At 51.5% G+C, this 19557-nt stretch overlaps 2 protein-coding genes across 5 annotated transcripts in view; one reads left to right on the forward strand and one right to left on the reverse strand.

Moving 5' to 3' along the window:
- The window catches only part of CFAP77 (cilia and flagella associated protein 77), a 159577-nt gene extending 148252 nt beyond the window's left edge, over positions 1–11325 (forward strand). The window contains exon 6 of the mRNA XM_004048772.5: positions 10394–11325. Within this exon, the coding sequence (XP_004048820.3) occupies positions 10394–10516 (123 nt within the window). The 3' untranslated portion in view covers positions 10517–11325. The remainder of the gene's footprint in view (positions 1–10393) is intronic.
- The window catches only part of DDX31 (DEAD-box helicase 31), a 122504-nt gene that overhangs the window by 13846 nt on the left and 89101 nt on the right, over positions 1–19557 (reverse strand). The gene's annotated exons all lie outside the window — the stretch shown is intronic.

The raw sequence follows: 19557 nt of genomic DNA on the forward strand, positions 1-19557 counted from the left end.
CTCATCTCCAGGTAGAGCCTCTGCGTCTTGGATATTTTCTCAGGCATGGAGGTGAATTTACGCCCTCATGAAGCTGGATAAGCCCAACTGGAGGGGCCATCGGGAAGTCACATACGTAAGCCAACGTCACCCACCACTGGCGGCTACGGTTCCTATGGCAAAACTTTGTATTCAAATTTGGAATCCTACACACATCTCCAATAAGGGAAACTCATAAAACAGAGTTATCCTTTCTAAACTGTGTGTGGCACGAGGAGGCCCTCCCTCACCCCAGGTCACCTCCCACAAACGCAGTTTGAACCCACATTTGTTGTTTTCATATGAAAAAGAGGAAAAGGCAATAGTCCCATAGAAATAAAACTGAAATCCTCTCTGCTTCCCTCCCTGGGCTCACTCTCCTCCCTCCCAGAGGCAGAGCCTGGCGTGACCTCTGAGAACATTCTTTTCCTTCCGCCCCTTTCTGTCTAAGCAGATTCACACATATGCTGGAGCTAAACAGGGAAGCGTTTCGTATGTTTTTTATCTTTTTCATATCAAGGAAATCATGCTTAGGTTCCATTCTGTAAATTTTTTTTCATGCAACGTTGGGTTTTTGAGATTCATGCACATTGGTTCTGATAGACCTGGAACAACACTGTCTAATATAACTTTATGATAAAAATGTTCTACATCCACCTGTCCACTGCAGTAGCCACTGGCCACTCAGGGCCATTGAGCACTTGTTTTTGTTGTTGTTTTTGTTTTATTTATTTATTTATTTTGAGACAGAGTCTCACTCAGTCTCCCAGGCTGGAGTGCAGTGGCACAATCTCAGCTCACTGCAACCTCCGCCTCCCAGGTTCAAGCGATTCTCCTGCCTCAGCCTCCTGAGTAGCTGGGATTGCAGACACGCACCACCACACCCAGCTAATTTTTTGTATTTTTAGTAGAGACAGGGTTTCATCATGTTGGTCAGGATGGTCTCAAACTCCTGACCTCGTGATCTGCCTGCCTCAGCCTCCCAAAGTGCTGGGATTACAGGTGTGAGCCACCCCACCTGGCCACAATTGGGGGTTTTTTGGCTTTTTTTGGTTTTGTTTTCAGAGGCAGCACCTCACTCTGTCACCTAGGCTGGAGTGCAGGGGTAAGATCATGGCTCACTGCAGCCTCCACCTCCTGGGCTCAAGCAATCCTCCCCCTCAATCTCCTGAGTACCTGGGACCACAGGTGGATGCAACCATGCCCTGCTAAAATTTTTTCTGTAGAGACGGGGTCTTGCTATGTTGTCCAGGCTGCTCTCGAACTTCGAGTTTAAGCGATTCTCCCGCCTCAGCCTCCCAAAAAGCTGAAGTTACAAGTGTGAGCCACTGCACCCGGCCTATTGAGCACTTGGTATGTGGTTGGTGCAACTGAGGAACTAAGTTTCAGATTTTGTTTAATTTTAGTCCACTGACATTGAAAGAGCTGCATGCGGCTGGGGGCTGCCATGTTGGGTGGGGCCTGCCATGTTGGGTGGGGCCACTCTGGAGTGTCCACTGTAGTGGATGCAAGGTGTTCCACCGTCTGAATTCACCACCCTTCATCCGAGCAGGCCCCACTGATGGACATGCAGTTGTTCCCGGCATTTATTGACATGGTACTACCGTGAGGATTCCTCATGAACATCTCTTAGTGGACATTTTTGAGAATTTCTGCAGGGCATGTATGTAAACGTGGACTCGTTGGTTTGTAGGGTGTACACGTGGCCAGCCTTTCTGGCTATGCCAAGTCTCTCTAAAGAGGTTGTACGGATGAACACACTCGCTGGTAGTGCATGGAAGTTCCCGTTTCTCATGTCAGACTCATTCCCATTATTACCAATCTGATGTGTGTGGAATGCTTATTCTCTTGCTTAATGTGCTATTCCCTGATGATGCGCTGGGTTGAGCATACTGTCCTGTTTTTTGGCCACTCAGATTTCCCCTCTGGAAACCACCTGTTCCTTTCTTCTGCCCTTTCTTCAGCTGTGGGACCCCAGCACCAGCTACTCTTTCTCTTTGAGTATCTGCTTGTGTGCTATTTCCTCAGGGAAGCCTTCTCTGGCCTCAGTCAGAGTTGGAGTCTCTGTATCATAAGCTCTTACAGAACCTGGTACTTCTTTTAATACACAATTCTAATTGAAGAATTCGTTGTGTGATTTTATTTTTATTAGTAGTTTCTCACTCTATCTCAGGGACTAGCCCCATCTCTGATACACAGTGGATGGTCAATAAATAAGCATTGAATAAAATCATGAATACATAAATACAAGGACAAGGGCCACATCTTAGCCCCAACCCAGGTCCCATGGACATCTTCTCTAGGATAGCACCAGTTCATTCCACATGGGGATTTTTTCATTGAAAGTAGAACAGATTTTTCAAGCAAGAATACAAAGCAAAACCTCAATAAATACCAAAGGGTCTGACTTGTGAGGATTACTTTAGCACCAAAGAAATTGAATTAGAAATCAGTAACAAACCTAACTGATAAAATTGCCTGGAAATGTAAAATCACGCTTATAAATAACTTAGCGATCAAAGGAGAAATCCAAACAGAAATTAGATAGAAATTAGATTAAAAGAGAACTGAGCAAAAACAAATATACTCAAAACTTGTGAGATGAGCTAAAAGAGAATTTAGAGGGAACACAGTTGCTAATGCTGTTATATAAATGCTAATATTGGAGAAAAAAAAGATGAAAGGTAATTAGCTAAGCCAACGACTCTAGATGCTAGAAAAAGAACAACAGAGTAAACATTAGTGAAATGTCAAAGGTACAATTAAGGATATCCATCAAATGAAAAGTTGGTTCATTGCAAGTGGATTGGAAAAGCACAGATGCTTTCAAATGAGTTAGAAAATGGGGCCCACCGCTCTAGATGCGGGAAGCAAAGTGAGACCTCCGTTCAGGGACTGCGGTGCTGAGGAAGGGGCCTGCTGTCTGGCGGCTGGTCTCAGCTCTGCCCAGGACTCACGGGAGACCTGGGAGGGTCACTTCTCACCTTCGGGCCTTGGGTTTTCCATCTGTAGTATGGGAGAGTTAGATTCGATATCACTAAGGTCTCTTCCAAACCTAACTCTCTGGGAATATTTTATTCTGATCCAGTAGCAGGGAGGAAAAGGATGTTATCCCAGGAGGGAACTATGATTCCTAGGCACATGGAGTAGAAATCTCTTCTAGGATCTAGTAGCTGCTCATCTCCCCTGCCACATCCTGCTGCCCATAACAGCAATGGCTCACTTTCATTTCCTGGAATTCACCCCCATTCCTCCTTTGCCCCTGGCTTGCTCCTTCATCCTCCCCAGAGAGCCCTTCCTGAGCCCCAGATGGAGGTAGATCTCCCCAGTCCGCAATCTTATTAAACAGCTCTTGTCGGCCGGGCGCCGTGGCTCACGCCTGTAATCCCAGCACTTTGGGAGGCCGAGGCAAGTGGATCACCTGAGGTCAGGAGTTCCAGACCAGCCTGGCTAACATGGTAAAACCCCGTCTCTACTAAAAATATAAAAAATTAGCTGTGCATGGTGGCAGACACCTGTAATCCCAGCTACTCGGGAGGCTGAGGAAGGAGGATCGCTTGAACCCGGGAGGCAGAGTTTGCAGTGAGCTGAGATCACACCACTGCACTCCAGCCTGGGCAATGAGAATGAAACCCCTTCTTAAAAAAAAAAGAAAATAGCTCTTGTCTAAATGTCACAAACAATCACATGTACGGTGTGTTTAGTGACCACTTCCCAAGATGTCTCCCTGGGTCCATGTGGGCTCTGCCTTCCTGGCAGGTGTGTTTCCAGGGCACTGCATGGCAGCGCTCTGTCCTTATTTCTGCGATGCCATTTAGATTTGTGCAATGCTCCCCATTCTAACAGGACCAGCTCCTTCGCCAACCGGGATAAAGCCTCCCGCCCGCCCGGCTGCCAGGGCTGCTGGCGGCTGTGGCACTTGCCTCTTATTTACCTGCATTGACCTTAGAGCAGCTCAGAGCTCCATTCAGCAAAGCTGTCTCCTGCCAAAGCCGTTACAATTTCTTAGCTCCAGGCAGAGACAGACCGCAGATGGCTTAATTTAGAAGCATCTCAGAAGGAATTCCTTGCTCCATAGCTCTTCATCCTTTGACTCCAGGGGTCCACAGGGTCGTGACCACACAAGGGCTTGAGGCCTGACTTGTAATCAGGCTCCTCGTGTGGCTGGGCTGCTTGGAGAGGGGGGTGTGTGCATGTGCGGCAGAGCCATGACCTTGCAGCCAGCGACTTTTGCTTCATGGACTCCATGAGCATTTAATAAGAGGCAATGGAGCTCGTGACGAAGGGCTTGGGGCCTTGAGTCTTGCAGCCCTGGGTTCAATCGCTGAAATGAGGCAAATGACTTAACCTTCTGGGACCTCCACTTTCCCATCTGTAAAATGGAGACAACGATGGTGCCGGCCTCCTCTGGGCGTTCCAAGGCTTGTGTGAAATAAATGCACAGCGCCCAGCAAATAGCAGGTCTGTTCTTGTCCTAGCATTGCTGTTGACAAGGGGCTCAACATGCCAGTTCTGGCCTCCGGGACAAATTTTGCAGAGAGGCACCCAGCTACGAGGCCCGTTGAGGACTGGAACTCCCCTCTCCACAGACAACTGTTTTTTTGGTTAGGGATTTGGAGACTTCGTGGGTACAGAATAGGCCCCATCTCCGTTCTCTTTCTAAAGGGCCCATCCCATCTGAGGTGGACACTTTTGCTCGAGTTCGCTTTCAGTAGAGTCTGCCAGGCCCAGGCACTAAGCATCTCCTTTGGTTTTTGCCTCCAGACTCCGCCTCGCTGGGGCCCCTCTGGCCTCTGCGGATCTGTTTCCCTTCTGTTCCCTCCCTTCCCACCTCCCTCATCACAGTCCTTCCAGGGCACATTCAAGTCCCTCCTGGCATGAGAAGTCCTTGCTGGCCGCTGGAGGCCAGACAGATTCTCTCGATTTCCTTCACTCATCATTCATTCATACATTTGGGCGCCCACCCGACCTTCTTTAAACACTTCTCAAATGCCAGGTTCTGTGCCAGGCACTGGGGGTCCTTCAGGGAACAGGCCACGAGCAGACCCTGCTTCAGAGAGGATGAGCCCTTCCTCGAGCTCCCTTCTGGGATGAATTCACTCCGTGAGATTCCAGCTGGAATGGGATGTCATCCACATCAGAGACCACAGGTGACACGCGCTCTGCCTCTCCCGATGTCGGCACACAGCAGGTGCCAAAACGTGTGTGGTTAGTCATTGGGAGGAGCCTCTTGTGCCCAAAACACCCCTTTAGAAAACCAAGGGGAATATGGAACTTGGAACTCTGAAGTGCAAGGGGTGTGTGCTTAGCAGCTGCTGGCACACAGTAGGTACTTAATAAATATTTTTTAGATGGATGGATGGATGAATGCTTCTGCTTCAGCGAAGTTTCTAAGTAAATGGCGACTGCGAAAAAGAAAATTTCTCACCATGGTTCTCCTTTTGTCCTTGTGTGGTTAGACTGAGCAGCTCCTTAGGGCTTCAATCCTCCAGCCGCCTTCTTGGGGTATGGGATGAGTGGGTGCTGGTGAGCCTCCTGCCACCAGCAGGGCCAGCCACAGCCCCACCCACCATCGCTGCATGCTGATTTGCCCAGGGAATGGCTTGAGGGCTGTATTAGCTTCTAGAGGCTGCTATAACAAATTGTCACAAACCTAGGTGGCTTAAAACCATAGAAATGTTTGTTTTCACAGTTCTGGAGGCCAGACCAACAAAATCAAAGTGTCGTCAGGGCCACATTCCCTGGAAGGCTCTAGGGACAATCCTCCCTGCCTCCTCCAGCTCCTGTGGGCTCCCGATGCTCCTTGGTTGTGGCCACATCGCTCTCATCTCTGCCTCTGTCTTCACATGGCTGTCTCCTCTGTGTCTTCTGTTGCTACTAAAGATGCTTGTGATTGGATTTAGGGCCCACCTGAATAATCTAGGATGATTTCATCTCGAGATCTTTAATTTTATCTGCAAAGACCGTGTTTCCAAATAAGGCCACATTCTCAAGTTCTGGGGGTTAGTACATGGACCTATCTTTCTGGGAGTCATGGTTCAGCTCACTACAAGGGCCAAGGAGGAAGGAATGGACATGGCCGAGAGGTGGTCTGCAGAGCTATGCTCCCCTATGAAGAGCCATGGGCACCCAGAGAAGCAGAGAGAAGAAAGGTGGCTGCCAGGGACTTGGAAATGGGAGCTGCTAATCAAGGGGTATAGTTTCATTTACGCAAAATGAATACTCTCTAGAGACCTGCTGTACAACACTGTGCCTAGAGTTAATAATAGTGCATATACAGCTGGGCGCCGTGGCTAACGCCTGTAATCCCAACACTTTGGGAGGCCGAGGCGGGTGGATCACCTGAGGTCAGGAGTTCCAGACCAGCCTGGCCAACAAGGAGAAACCCCGTTTCTACTAAAAATACAAAAAATTAGCCGGGTATGGTGGCGGGCGCCTGTAATTCCAGCTACTCGGGAGGCTGAGGCAGGAGAATCGCTTGAACCCGGGAGGTGGAGGTTGCAGTGAGCCGAGATCACACCATTGCACTCCAGCCTGGGCAACAAGAGTGAAACTCTGTCTCAAAAAAAAAAAAAAAAATAGTGCGTATACTATACTGTGCACTGGAAAATGCTGCTAAGAGATCAGATCTCAGGTTAAGGGCTCCCACCAAAAAAGTCTCCAACAAACAAAACAGCAAAAAACCAACTGGGCATGAGGAAGCTTTGGAATAGATTTTTTTTTGGAGACAGAGTCTCTGTCCCATAGTCTGGAGTGCAGTGGCATGACAATGGCTCATTGCAGCCTCAACCTCCCAGGCTCAATCGATCCTCCCATCTCAGCCTCCCAAGTAGCTGGGACTATAGGCATGTGCCACCATGCCTGGCTAATTTTTGTATTATTTGTAGAGACAGGGTTTCGACATGCTGCCTAGGCTGGTCTCTAACTCCTGGGCTCAAGCAATCCACCTACCTTGGCCTCCCAAAGTGCTTGGATTACAGGTGTGAGTCACCTTGTCTGGCCGTTGATGGCTATTTTTGATTGTAGTGATGGTTTCAGGGCTATTTGCATATGCCCAAACTCATCAAATTTTACACATTAAATACAGGTTTTGCAGGTTAGGTAGATCAATCATACCTCAACAAGGCTGTTACAAATATCTTTCAAAAAAGTAAAATTAATTTTGGGAGGCCAAGGGAGGAGGATCACTTGAGGCTAGGGGTTCCAGACCAACCTCAACATAGAGACCCCCCCCCCCATCTCTACAAAAAATTACAGAAATTAGCTGGGCATGGTGGCGCACAGCCGTAGTCCTAGCTACCTGGAGGCAAGGCAGGAGGATCCCTTGAGCCTGAGAGTTTGAGGCTGCAGTGAGCCGTGGTTGTGCCACTGCACTCCAGCCTGGGTGACAGAGTGAGAACCTGATGCGGGGGGAGGGTGGTAGGGGGGAAAAGGAAAATTCTTATAGTGACATTGTAGCAACATGGATAGTTGTTTTCACATGCTAAACATTTTGCAAAGCTGAATATAAATAGTTATTATTACTATTTGAAAAATATGCCTGTGTTCTAAAAAACAAATGAAAAGACACCATTGGTGACTGGCCACCAGAGACAGCACAATTGCCAATCTGGATGCCACTGAAGGCCAGGGATGCCTTAGGTCCAAGCCGGCTGGACACCAGGGTGGCTGCATGCCCCCGAGACCCCAAGGTCTGATGCACCTGTCTTCCTAAGTGTCTCTAGCTGCCTTTTTTTTTTTTTTTTTGAGACGGAATCTTGCTCTGTTGTCCAGGCTGGAGTGCAGTGGCACAATCTCGGCTCACTGCAACCTCCGCCTCCTGGGTTCAGGCGATTCTCCTGCCTTAGCCTTCCCAGTAGCTGGGACTACAGGCACCCACCACCACACCCAGCTAATTTTTGTATTTTTAGTAGGGATGGGGTCTCGCCATGTTGGCCAGGCTGGTCTCAAACTCCTGACAAGTGATCCGCCCACCTTGGCCTCCCAAAGCACTGGGATTACAAGTGTGAGCCACTGCGCCCAGCCTCTAGCTGCCTTTTAGGAGCCACAGGCCTCAGGAAGATCATGTCACAGTGTAAACATCAGACCACCACTTGCCAGAAGGTCACAAAGGTGTCACTAGAAGCCCTTTGTCCGCGGACTATTTTCCTCCTGCACACTGTGCAAGGCCTTCTCTCTTCTCAGTGTGTCTTGTGAGGCTACTTGGACATTTTTCCGGAACATTGAGATTGAGCTGAGGGCACAATCATGGTTTGATTGATGGAGATCAGTTGCACAGCAGACATGCAGCCCTGGGTCCAGGTGGGCACTGGGTGACTGTGCTAGGCGCCCTGCCCTGAGGGGCTCAGTAGCTTTTGGGCTGGGCTCAGGCCTCTCCCTTGGTTGCAAGAGCCCCAAGGCGATTCTGAGGCAAAACCAAAAAATCTGAAACCCGAGGCTGGGGCTGGGACTACAACTGGTGCTGCGGCTGGGCTGAGGCTGGACAGCTTTGAGAAATGCTGCCATGGAGGGTCCCTAGAGGGACTTGCAAAGGGCCCTGAAACCTCCTAAATCGCCTGCACTGTTTTTTATGTAAGCACTTGTGGGCATTTTTTTTTCCCAGAGGAAAAGGGCCCATGGCTTTCCAAAGAGCATCCCCAAGGGGTCCACATCCGCTAGAAGGTGAAGAACATGGTTATTCCTGGAAGAACGGAGTCTCTGGTCACCATTTGATTTTTATGGGTTTCTAACAACGCTCCACAGCCCCCTGCCTTCTTTCACCTCAGCAAGTGAAGTGTAGGCAGCACCCTAGACACAGCATGAGTGGCAGCTGTGACACAATATTCTAGAAAGAATCCAGAACTTAGAGTCCAGAGGTTGGGGGCCACCAATTCCCTGTGGGGGCAGCCCTGAACCACACTCTGCCCTGGGCCTCTGTTCCCTCGTCTGTGAAATGATAAACACAGTCCGAGGGGGATCCACCGGGCCCCAAGCACAGAGACTTTCCCTACAAGCCCCTCCTTATCTTCCCTCTACCCCCTTTTAATATTTCATCCTCTCTCCCCACATTTTTCTTCTTCTGTCACCTTTCTTCACCCTAACCTGCAGCGCCGTGGGCTTAGCTAACCACTCCGGGGCGGTCAACCCTGGCCTGGATTCTCGACAAGCACCCTGTGGCTGTCCTAGGCATGGGTCCTGCTTTATCCTGAACCCGCTGCAGAGCCTTTGGCTGCTCCTGCAAATCCAAACAGGACCTGCCCTGCCCACCCTCTACCTGGCCGCCGCACCCCCTCACAAAGTTGAGCTCTCTTGGACCCCAGGGCCAGAAGCCACGCTACCCCCTTTGCCCTGGAATCCCAACCCACCCTTCGAGACCCCCTGTATGCATCTCTTCCCCAGGACCCACCCAATTTGTTCTCACTGCGCACTCCCCAGCCCTCTGTCCATTGTAATGAAATAGCTATGTAGTTACTGCTGGATGTCTGCTCTACCTCTAGATTAAAAGCTCCATGAGGGTAGAGCTGAGTCTCTCTGGTTTACTGCCGTATCCCCCACATCTGACACAGAGTTGTGTTCAATAAACATGCATTTCATGAATTAACAGATGGATAGAAGCCCAGATGCAGGAATAAGCACGTGAGCCCAAACCCTTCCCACCCTGTGCCGCCCTTAGGTTATCCCAAAGGAGAAATGCCGAGGCAGGAGGATGTTGTGCTGTTAATGGGATGGATTTTGTAGCACTTGGAGGTGATGTAACAGACACAGTGGACACCAGGAGACGAGGCGGGGTCTTCACCCACCACCATTTCTTGAGAAGAAAGGGCAGGCTGAGATACCGATTGCACAAAATCTTAACTGAAGAGGCTCCCACTCCTTGAATCTGTCTCCCTTGCATTTTTTTTTTTTTTCTGATTTATTCTTGAGCTCTGGTTCTGGTGATATTGAAGTTCAGCTCTTGACTCCTGTGGTGGCTGCCACCGGACAGGAGGGAAGTGATCTAATTCCCAGCAAGGGAGTGCAGACAGGGTCAGGAGGTCCCCCTTGGAAAGGGTGGCTTGTTTGGGGTTTTTAATGGTGGAAAAGTAGTGCGTGAAGGACACTGGCTACTAGGTCCCATTGCGTGGTCATCTGGTCATGGCCTGGTAATTTCTGTTCTGCCTGTATCTTCCCCAGCAAGGAGCTGGACAGAAGGACGAACAGTTCCCCCAGGTAGCCCCTGCTCTCTGCCTCGTGGCTCAGCACCAGGAGGCTCACAGCACTTGCTGTGACTTCCTCCCTCTTACAGCTATTTTTATCATTACTCTAAGATTGAAGCAGGGGGCAGGCGAGGGGAGCAACTGGAATGAGCTGCACCGAAGTCTCCCCTCACCCACCCACTCTTCCCTTCTATCCACAGGTGGGCCGCCACCTTGATACGTTCCCCACCGAGGCCGATCGTCAGAGAGCATTAAAAGCCCACCGGGAAGAGTGTGCCGTGCGCCAGGGGACCCTGCGGATGGGCAACTACACCCACCCCTAGCCCCTCCCTCCCCTGCCACGAGAAGCCATCTTGACATAGTGGAAAATTCCCAGAAGGACTCCCTATCTTGCCCCAACCCTGACATTCCCCCATTTTTATGCAGGTTCTGCTTCAAGGAGCTCAGATTCAAGTCTTAGGCTAATTGTTTTTGGTAAAAGTCCCCCCTTTTAGGTTAGCCAACATTAGTCTCCACTTAGCCCCAGTGACCCTCTACCTGGAGCCTCCTCCTCTCCTCCTCCTTCTCCTCCTAGGGCAGGCTCACCCTGCCTCTTCTCAAGCCCTCACCTGCCAAGACAAGCCCAAATTACAAGACAATTTTTTAGACTTCAGGCTAAGGGTCGATTCCATGGCTCTGCCCATTAAGTGTTAAGAACGACCTGTGTATTTGCTGCAGAAAGCATGACAGTGACGTGCTTTGAAAGCCCTCATTTTCTATTCCAAACATGAGTTTTAATTGCTCTTTTTGGGATGCCTGATGTCTCATCACGGCAGTATTATCTCTCTGGGACCTCTGACAGCAGGAAGAGCCAATGGTTCATTACTCAAGCCTGCCCCCGCCTCCTCAGTGCTGGGGCCCCGTCAATCAAGCAGGCCAAGTTGGACTCCTCCCCCAGGACTGACTTTGGAAGGTCAACCCACTCTGGAAAAAGCCTTCCAGGCCAGGGGGTAGACTGCCGAACACGGGCTGCTGAGCTTCTCAGCCGAATTCCCGGGCACTTCCTCACTCGGTCTTTCCGTGTGTTCTTTGGATTCTCTCTGCAAATTTTATGCTGATCTATTTTAAATTAAAAATGCTATTTGTCATCCTCCTTTTGTGTCTCCATTTGAAAACCAGTGAGCAAACCAGCCTTAGAGCCATCAAATGAGGGTGCTGCCACATAGAGACCTCTCAAGGTAAGCTAACCTCCAAAACATTCCAGCCACACCTTTTTTGAGGGAGGCAAATTTTCAAGTTTTAAATATCATTTCTAATCTAAGGGTTTTGTTTGTTTGTTTGTTTGTTTGTTTTTTTGAGACAGAGTCTTACTTTGTCGCCAGGCTGGAGTGCAGGGGCGCAATCTCAACTCACTGCAACCTCTGCCTCCCGGGTTCAAGCGATTCTCCTGCCTCAGCCTCCCGAGTTGCTGGGACTACAGGTGCGCACCACCACACCCAGCTAATTTTTGTATTTTTAGTAGAGATGGGGTTTCACCATGTTGGCCAGGATGGTCTTGATCTCTTGACCTCATGATCTGCCCCCCTCGGCCTCCCAAACTGCTGGAATTACAGGCATGAGCCACTGCGCCCAGCCAAGGATTTCTTTCTTTTTTTTTTTTTTTAAACAGAGTCTTGCTCTGCCACCCAGGCTGGAGTGCAGTGGTGTAATCTCGGCTCACTGCAAGCTCCACCTCCTGGGTTCACACCATTCTCCTGCCTCAGCCTCCTGAGTAGCTGGGACTACAGGTGCTCACCACCACGCCCAGCTAATTTTTAAAAAATATTTTTAGCAGAGACGGGGTTTCACCATGTTAGCCAGGATGGTCTCGATCTCCTGACCTTGTGATCCGCCCGCCTCAGCCTCCCGAAGTGCTGGGATTACAGGCATGAACCACCGTGCCTGGCCCCAGCCAAGGATTTAATGTTGATCTTCAACCTAGGAACCCCAGACTCTTTTTTAATTTATTTTTATTTATTTTTTGAGATGGAGTCTCGCTCTGTCGCCCAGGCTGGAGTGCAGTGGTGCAATCTCAGCTCGTTGCAGCCTCCGCCTCCCAGGTTCAAATAATTCTCCTGCCTCAGCCTCCTGAGTAGCTGGGATTACAGGTGCATGCCACCATGCCCAGCTAATTTTTGTATTTTTAGTAGAGATGGGGTTTCACCGTGTTGGGCAGGCTAGTCTCAAACTCCTGACTTCAGGTGATCCACCCGCCTCAGCCTCCCAAAGTGCTTGAATAACAGGCATGAGCCACCACGCCCGACCCGGAGACTCATTTATCCAACTGCCCACTCAGCATCTCCCCTTGGGTGTCTGGCATTCATTGTTAACCACCATAGCCAAGGCAGACACTTGACTTTTTTTCTGCCAAACTTACTTCTCCCTCTGTCTTTCCCATCTCATAAGTGAGATCACCATCTACCCAGCTGTGGAAGCCAAAAGTCTTCAATACTCATTTTCCTTCATCCCTCCAATCTCCCAAGCAGGCAGAGTCTGAGTGGGCTGGCCCTGAGCAGGCGGTAGCACGCCATACCGCAAAAGAGTGTGAAGCGCAGCTCTGCCCAGCAATTTCCGTGTGATCTTGAGCAACAGTCCTATCCTCTCTATGCCTCATCTCAGACACAGGACCCCACGCATCACAGACTGTGTCTTCAAGCTAAATTAGATGACCATTACATTAAAGAATGTGCATGACATGATTAGTACAGGAACTGGCACTTTTAAGCAATAGATTAATATGAATTATTATTTTTTTCTTATCACTGATGCACACTGCAGAGGCATCGACCAGAGCCCTGTGAGTGACTGAGGGACTGGGCAGGCCAGGACGCTCACGAGGACGGAGGGCTTTCATCCAGATACATCCAGAAGCTGAAGGATATTTTGAATCGAGCCCACTCTTTCGCTCTGAAATCCCCTACGGAAAGGGGAGGGGGCACATCAGGAGGCAGAAGAGTTTCTTGAAGAACCCAAAATTGGCCCCACTGTGGCAACAGAGAGAGATGCCCTCCCAGGCCTGCTTTTCCCCAGGACCTGGGCCGAGGCAGGCAGGACAGGCTCAGCTAGGAAATCTCTTTTGTTTCTCCAATCACTCCTTGCCCTATTTGCTGTGGGACCCGCTAGGGCTGTGGCAGATGCCCTGGGAGCATCACCCTGGGTGCTCTCTGGAGTCCTCCGGGTGCTCCCAGCCCAGGCCGGAAGCAGTGCTCACTGGAGAGACCCTCAGCTCCTTGTCCTACAGCGCCACCCGCTGGCGAGTCTGAGTCAGAGGCGGCGGAGATTCCCGGCCCTTCCCTCTCTCCTGGCGTCCTTCCCCCACCAAGCCTGGTTCTTCCCGCCTCATTGATTATCTGTGACTGCACAAAGCCCCGAGTCTGATTCTGGCCTGATTCTACTTTCTTGGGTATCCTGTCACCTCGGCCAAACCCCTGTCCTCACCTGAGCTGACCCTGGCTGGGGCAACTACCTGCCCTTTATGACCTGGATAGAGTCCCCACAGCGTCCAGCCTGGAAGGGCCTTGGGGATCATCTTGTTCGTCTCCCTCCACTGCCATTTCCTCAACTTCATAGGTGGAAAGTGGATGTGAAAGGAATCCTGAGTCCACTCAGGAAGCCAGGGCAGTGAACTCTCCCAGGCCAGTGACGTCCACGACACGTTCCAGAGCCTGCCCCCCAAAACCCCTTCCCAATGAAAGATGGATGGAAATGGGGATAGCCTAGCTTTCCATCCCAAGTCCTCCCAGTCACGCACCAACAAACGCCGGGTGAGCGTGAGTGTCGTTGGAGGTATGACTTTGTGCCTCCGTTTTGGCTAATTTCCTCACTGGTTGGCAGTTAGGAACATTCTACCTCCTGGTTGACCTTCTTGGCAACACCTCATAGGAGGTTTAACCAAAGAGGTCCACAGGCACTGTTTCCACAGGCCTAGGGAGGCAGCTGGTCTGGGCCGTCACCTGGCCTGCTTGAAATTCTCTGAAGTCCCCTCCAAGGTAAGAGGGAGGCAGCACCACACTTATGTGCACCTGGCAAGGTGGACGGGGCAAGTGCAGGACTGGGTGCCAGAGCATGGAGATGGAGCCATTGGGAAGAGGACTCATGAAGATGGGCAGGCTCAAGGACACCTGGAGACGAGGCGGGGTCTTCACCCACCACCATTTCTTGAGAAGAAAGGGCAGGCTGAGATACCGATTGCACAAAATCTTAACTGAAGAGGCTCCCACTCCTTGGATCTGTCTCCCTTGCATTTTTTTTTTTTTTTTTCTGATTTGTTCTTGAACTCTGGTTCTGGTGCTGTTGAGGTTCAGCTCTTGACTCCTATGGTGGCTGCCACTGGGCAGGAGGGAAGTGATCTACTTCCCAGCAAGGGACTGCAGACAGGGCCAGGAGGTCCCCCTTGGAACATCCAGGAGAAGACAAAGGGTGGTAGAGCTACTTAGCATCCATACAGTGGCAGGACAGACTTCCCGGATGAAAGGTCCAGCTCTCCTCCCACACTGACCCCCAATGGCTTCAGTCCATGGCCAGATTTTTAGAGCCCAAACTTCATTAATTCTGTCTCTCTCTCTAAGATATAACCATATAATTAACAATTTCCTTGGTCAGAAGAAAGAAGGTGGTTCTGGAGTCTCACTGTTGTGGAGGAATGGTAGCCATGAGCTACCATAAGGCCAGCCATGTCTGCTGCCTGCCTAGCAGGGGGCTCCTGGAAGCACTGCTCATAGGCCACAGACCCAATTCTAGTCCCCAGGGAGGTCCCTGGATCCACACAGAGTTGGTTTGGCTTTTAATTCATCTATCCCAGTGCCCCAACTAAACCACAGATTTAGAAGTCCAGGGAAGGCACGTCTCTGCAGCAGCAAGCTGATCCCAGCCTAGGTGCTGAGGTGTGCCCCCAATGGCAGCCAGACAGGTCTGTGTCTCCAACCAAGCACCTTCGCTTGCATTTATCCGTATGAACCCAATCATTCTTTTTGCTGTACTCATTTTTACTTGGGAAACCCTTTGATGCTTAAAATCATCATTAAGGAAAAATAAAACTAGGTTGGCTTTTTATGCAGGTTCCTAGAATTGAATGCAGGTAACTTATAAACTTGAATGTACAATGGGAGATTATCTATGAAGGGGATTTAGATCCATGGGCACCAATGCATTCTGTGGGCTCCATTCAAGTGGATCAGCTCTGTCTCACTCTCCATGACTCACCAGTATCTGGCATGATGCATAGGATGGAGGGTATGCTAGGAAGGAAGGGAGGAAGGAAGGAAGGAAGGAAGGGGAGGGGAGGGATGGAGAGAGGAAGGGAAGGAAGAAGGAAAGAATGGAGGGAGAAAAAAAGGGAGGGAGGGAAGAAGGAAAGAAGAAACAGAGAGGGAGTGAGTGGGGAGGGAAACAGGAAGAAAAGGAGGGTGAGAGGAAGAAGAGGAAGAGAGGAAGGAAGAAAGGGAGGGAAGGGGCAGGAAGGGAGGGAGGAGGAGCCAATGGGAAGGAAAGGAGAAAGGGAGGAGGGGAGGAAGACAGGAAGGAAGGGAGGGAGGAGAGGAGGAAGGGAGGGAGGAGAGGAGAAAGGAAGGGAGGGAGGTAGGAAGAGAGGGAAGGATGAAAAGAGGAAAAGAAAAAATATGTTCTTTTCCTGGTTTCAGGAGCTCTATGAGGTTTTAAGCTAAAACAAAACAACAACAACAACAACAAAAACACATAAGAACAGCATGACCTTGAAGCCCACAAATTGCCCAAATCCTTGTCCAACTCAACTGTTTGCAGAGCAGAGAGATGGCACCCAGGCCTGGCCTGTATCATTCGAATCCTCTGCTCACTTTGCCTTAAAAACTGGTTTTGGTAGGAAGACCCTGGGTAAAGGTGGGTGCTGATTTTTCTAGAGAGGGCTGAGGAGACAAGCCTGAGGACTCAAACCTGCCAGAGGAAAAAGGCTCTAGCTATTACTAACAGCAGTTGTACTATGAATTACATCATTGCTATTCTTCGAGCCTGCAGCCAAGTGCCAAGATTCCTCATACGAACCACGTGAAGAGGGCAACAATATCCCCACCTTACAGCTGGAAGAAAAAACAGCTCAGAAAGTGACTTGCTTTAAAAAAAGAAAGACAGCGATTTGCTGAAGGTCACAGAGTGCGTCCTGGACTACGATGAGACAGGAGAGGCACTCACATAAGGGGCAAAATCTAAGCGGTGCCAAAAAAACCTCAGGAACCAAAACCAATGATATTTTAATACATTTTTAAAATCAAAATGTAAAAATTCATGATGGATAAAATATCAACATTTTAAATAACATCTTATGTGACCTGCCTCATCTCCTTCACCTTAGTCCCAGCCCTGGATTCTAGAGTCTAGAGAATTTGAACTCAAGTCTGACCAATTCCGAGTCTGTCCTCAACAACCCCTGCCCATATGCTACCACTAGACCCAACTATTCAGAAGCTTGAACAGCTCTAGTAGGAGCCCTGCGTTTAAGCCACCATTCATAAGGGAGGAAAGACCACTTTGGGATCATTCTCAAAAAGCTTTGGGCAGATTGCTCTGTGTGATTCTGCCTGGGGACCTCGGTGAGCAAAACCAGCAGAAACAACCCATTTGCTAGCTCCAGGGCTGAGAGGTGTTACGTGGAGAAGGAGGTGGGGCTAGGAGAAAGTTGCTAAGAGCCATGACCTAGCCAGGGTCTCAGGCTTGCCCAAGTCATTCCTGACCCAAAGCCAAACCCAAGCCAAGAGCCCCAGGTGGCGAAGAAGGACATGGATTCTACAGCCAGGTGGCTTCTGAACAAGCAGGGGGACTCTCCCACCCTCATCTCTCACTGCCATGTTCCGATGTTAATGCCTTTGTACCCAAGGGAAAGCTGAGGTCTGGGCAAGAGAGATGAGTTGTCCAGAGTGTGGGCAGTGCCAGAGCCTTCTGGGGGCTTCTTCATGCACCTACCTGCCTGCCCTGCCCCTGGAGAAGAGCAACTGTGGTCGGCTCTGTGGGTATGGGTGGGAGGTCTTGGACCTGCTAGGGCTCTGAGTCCATCAAGAGGCTAAAGGTCTAAAAGAAAGCAACACCAAAGGACTGGGCAGGCAAGGACTGGAATTGGAAGCAAGAGATTTCAAGAGGAAGTGGGAAGCTGGGGGATGAGAGGAGTTGGGGTCCTGAAAAGAGAGCACAGAGAACACAGAACTTGGACAGTGGGGTGGCAGTTCTGGCTCTTGGTTAAGACTGAGTGATCCTGGGGACCCCGGCCCTTGATGTACCTTCATCACACTGATTTCTTTTCTTTTTTTTTTTTTGAGGCCCCCAATGCACCCCTGCCAGTCCCTTGGAGAGGGGGCCAAGAATTGCTCAGGGCGGGGACCTGGCGCTGGGGAGAGGGGCCTGCCTCCTGCTGTGTGAACAGGGGCTCAGAGAAGTTGGGCATATTGCCGAGGCTCACCCCTAGCTCCTTTAGACCTGGAAGCCCTGATACCCCACGCAACCAACCAGGCCTCTTTCCCAAAGGTGGGAAAGTAGGGTGGACTCAGGGCCCCCTGGACGCTGAGTAAATTCCCAGCTAAAGGAGAGCTCAGGTGAGCGCCCAAAAATCTCTTCCGCAGTGGACAGGGTGAGATGCAAGGTTCACACCGATAATGGGAAAAATCAGAGGAGGAGGCACCTGCATGGAGCTGGAAATCCCCAAATCGGAATAAAACGATGTTATTGAGAGAGGGCTAAATCCCAGAGTAAATTTCAAACGAAATAAATCGCACAGCACATTTTAGATGATAATAGACGGCGGTAACTCAATACTAATGATAGTGTACTGACAACCCGCTAATATTCTTGGGCTCCAAGAAGCCCGGCAAAACCGGCTGGGGCGGCAGGAGGTCCGGCTTTGCTGTTCTTTCCCACCGGGAGAGGTTGGAGCCACCCTCACTCCCGGCCGCTCTCAATCGATCGCAGCTCCCTTCGCTCCGAAGCTTCGCTTTCGCTGGGTCCGGGATCCAAATCCCAACCCAAGAGCCAAAGGCCAGAAAAGGCCCTGGCGTTGCCAGCTGCTTGTCGCCCTGGGGAGGGGCGGCTCGGGACCCGCCCGGGGCAGAGGAGGACAGAGGAGGACAGAGCGGACGCTCTGGGGACCAGGCGGTCCCGCGGATGCTTGGCCAGGGGCATCGCCGTGGCTAACAGGCGGGTTGTGGGGTGGAGGGGGCTCGCCGTCGATCTAAGTGAGGATCTCGGTGCTCCGAGGAAGATGAGATTCCTCAGGGGATGCGGGCGCAGGCCTGGGAGGAGTGGGTGATGGGGAGGGAAGTGGGGTCTCCAGAGACGCCCAGAGCAGGAGCAAGGCCAGGCTGGGGACTGGACTGGAAGAGCCAGGGCAGCCGGCTCTCCTCGTGATTTATGGGCCCCTCCTCATCCACCAAACTGAAATGAGCTGCCGGCCCGGCCCGCCGCGGGAGGTGCCCACTGCAGTGGCCGCCGCCGATCCAGAGCCTGGGCCCCCGCCCTCCCGCCTCCCCGACAGCTTGCAGCCGAGCCGGGCCACTGTCCCCGGGGAGCCGCCCGTCCTCACCCCCAGCCCGGCCGGCGGCGGGGCCGCTTCCAATCTGCCGGCGGGCACAGGGGGAGAGCGCCGGGAGCCGGGCGCGGGGCCACCGCCGACCTAGCCCGAGGGAGGAGAAAGTTTTTGCTCCTCCCGACCACGCCAGGCTGCCCCCGGGAGAATTTTGCGTTTAGAGGGCATGCGGGTGCCTTACGATTTGCTGCGGTCTCGGTCGCTGAGCCCGACGTAGGAGCCGGGGTAGTTTCCTGGGGGCTGGGGGTGGTGGCAGGGACGTGCAGGCCGGGCTGGAAAGGCCTGGCTTCCCGAGCCTGCGGGGGGTAAAAGGACGCCTCTGACCCGCCCGACCTCGATGAAGGCGTTTGGGCTCCGCTCTGTCCGCCCTTTCCGCCGCAGACCCGGGTTGCGATCCCTGGGGCTGTGCAGAGAGGATCCAGGCCCGGGACACAGTTCGGATCTGCCCGCGGTCCTGGGCCCCAACGCCGGGGGCTGACCCTAGAAAGGAGCTGGACTGGAGCCCGTGACGGGGTGGGAAGGGCGAGGGGGCGCATGATTCACAATGAAAAGGCCACGTTTCCAGAGTTGCCTTGAAAATGCATCCCTGGACGAGCTCTGGCTCTGCGTGGAATAAGAAGCCGTTAGCAGGCGTCTACACTCGCACTCGGAAGCTCTTGCGTGGGTCCTGTTCAGAGGTACAACAGCACCGGCCCCCCAAGAGGTGCCCATGGGAGAGGCCATCAGCGGGGGAGAGGCCATCAGCGGGGGGTGGGCGGGTTACTGCCTTCTTTGTTCCTTGAGCTGCCTCCCTTGAGCCACACG

Source organism: Gorilla gorilla, chromosome 13 (assembly GCF_029281585.2).
Source record: "Gorilla gorilla gorilla isolate KB3781 chromosome 13, NHGRI_mGorGor1-v2.1_pri, whole genome shotgun sequence".
Classification (NCBI taxonomy): Eukaryota; Metazoa; Chordata; class Mammalia; order Primates; family Hominidae; genus Gorilla; species Gorilla gorilla.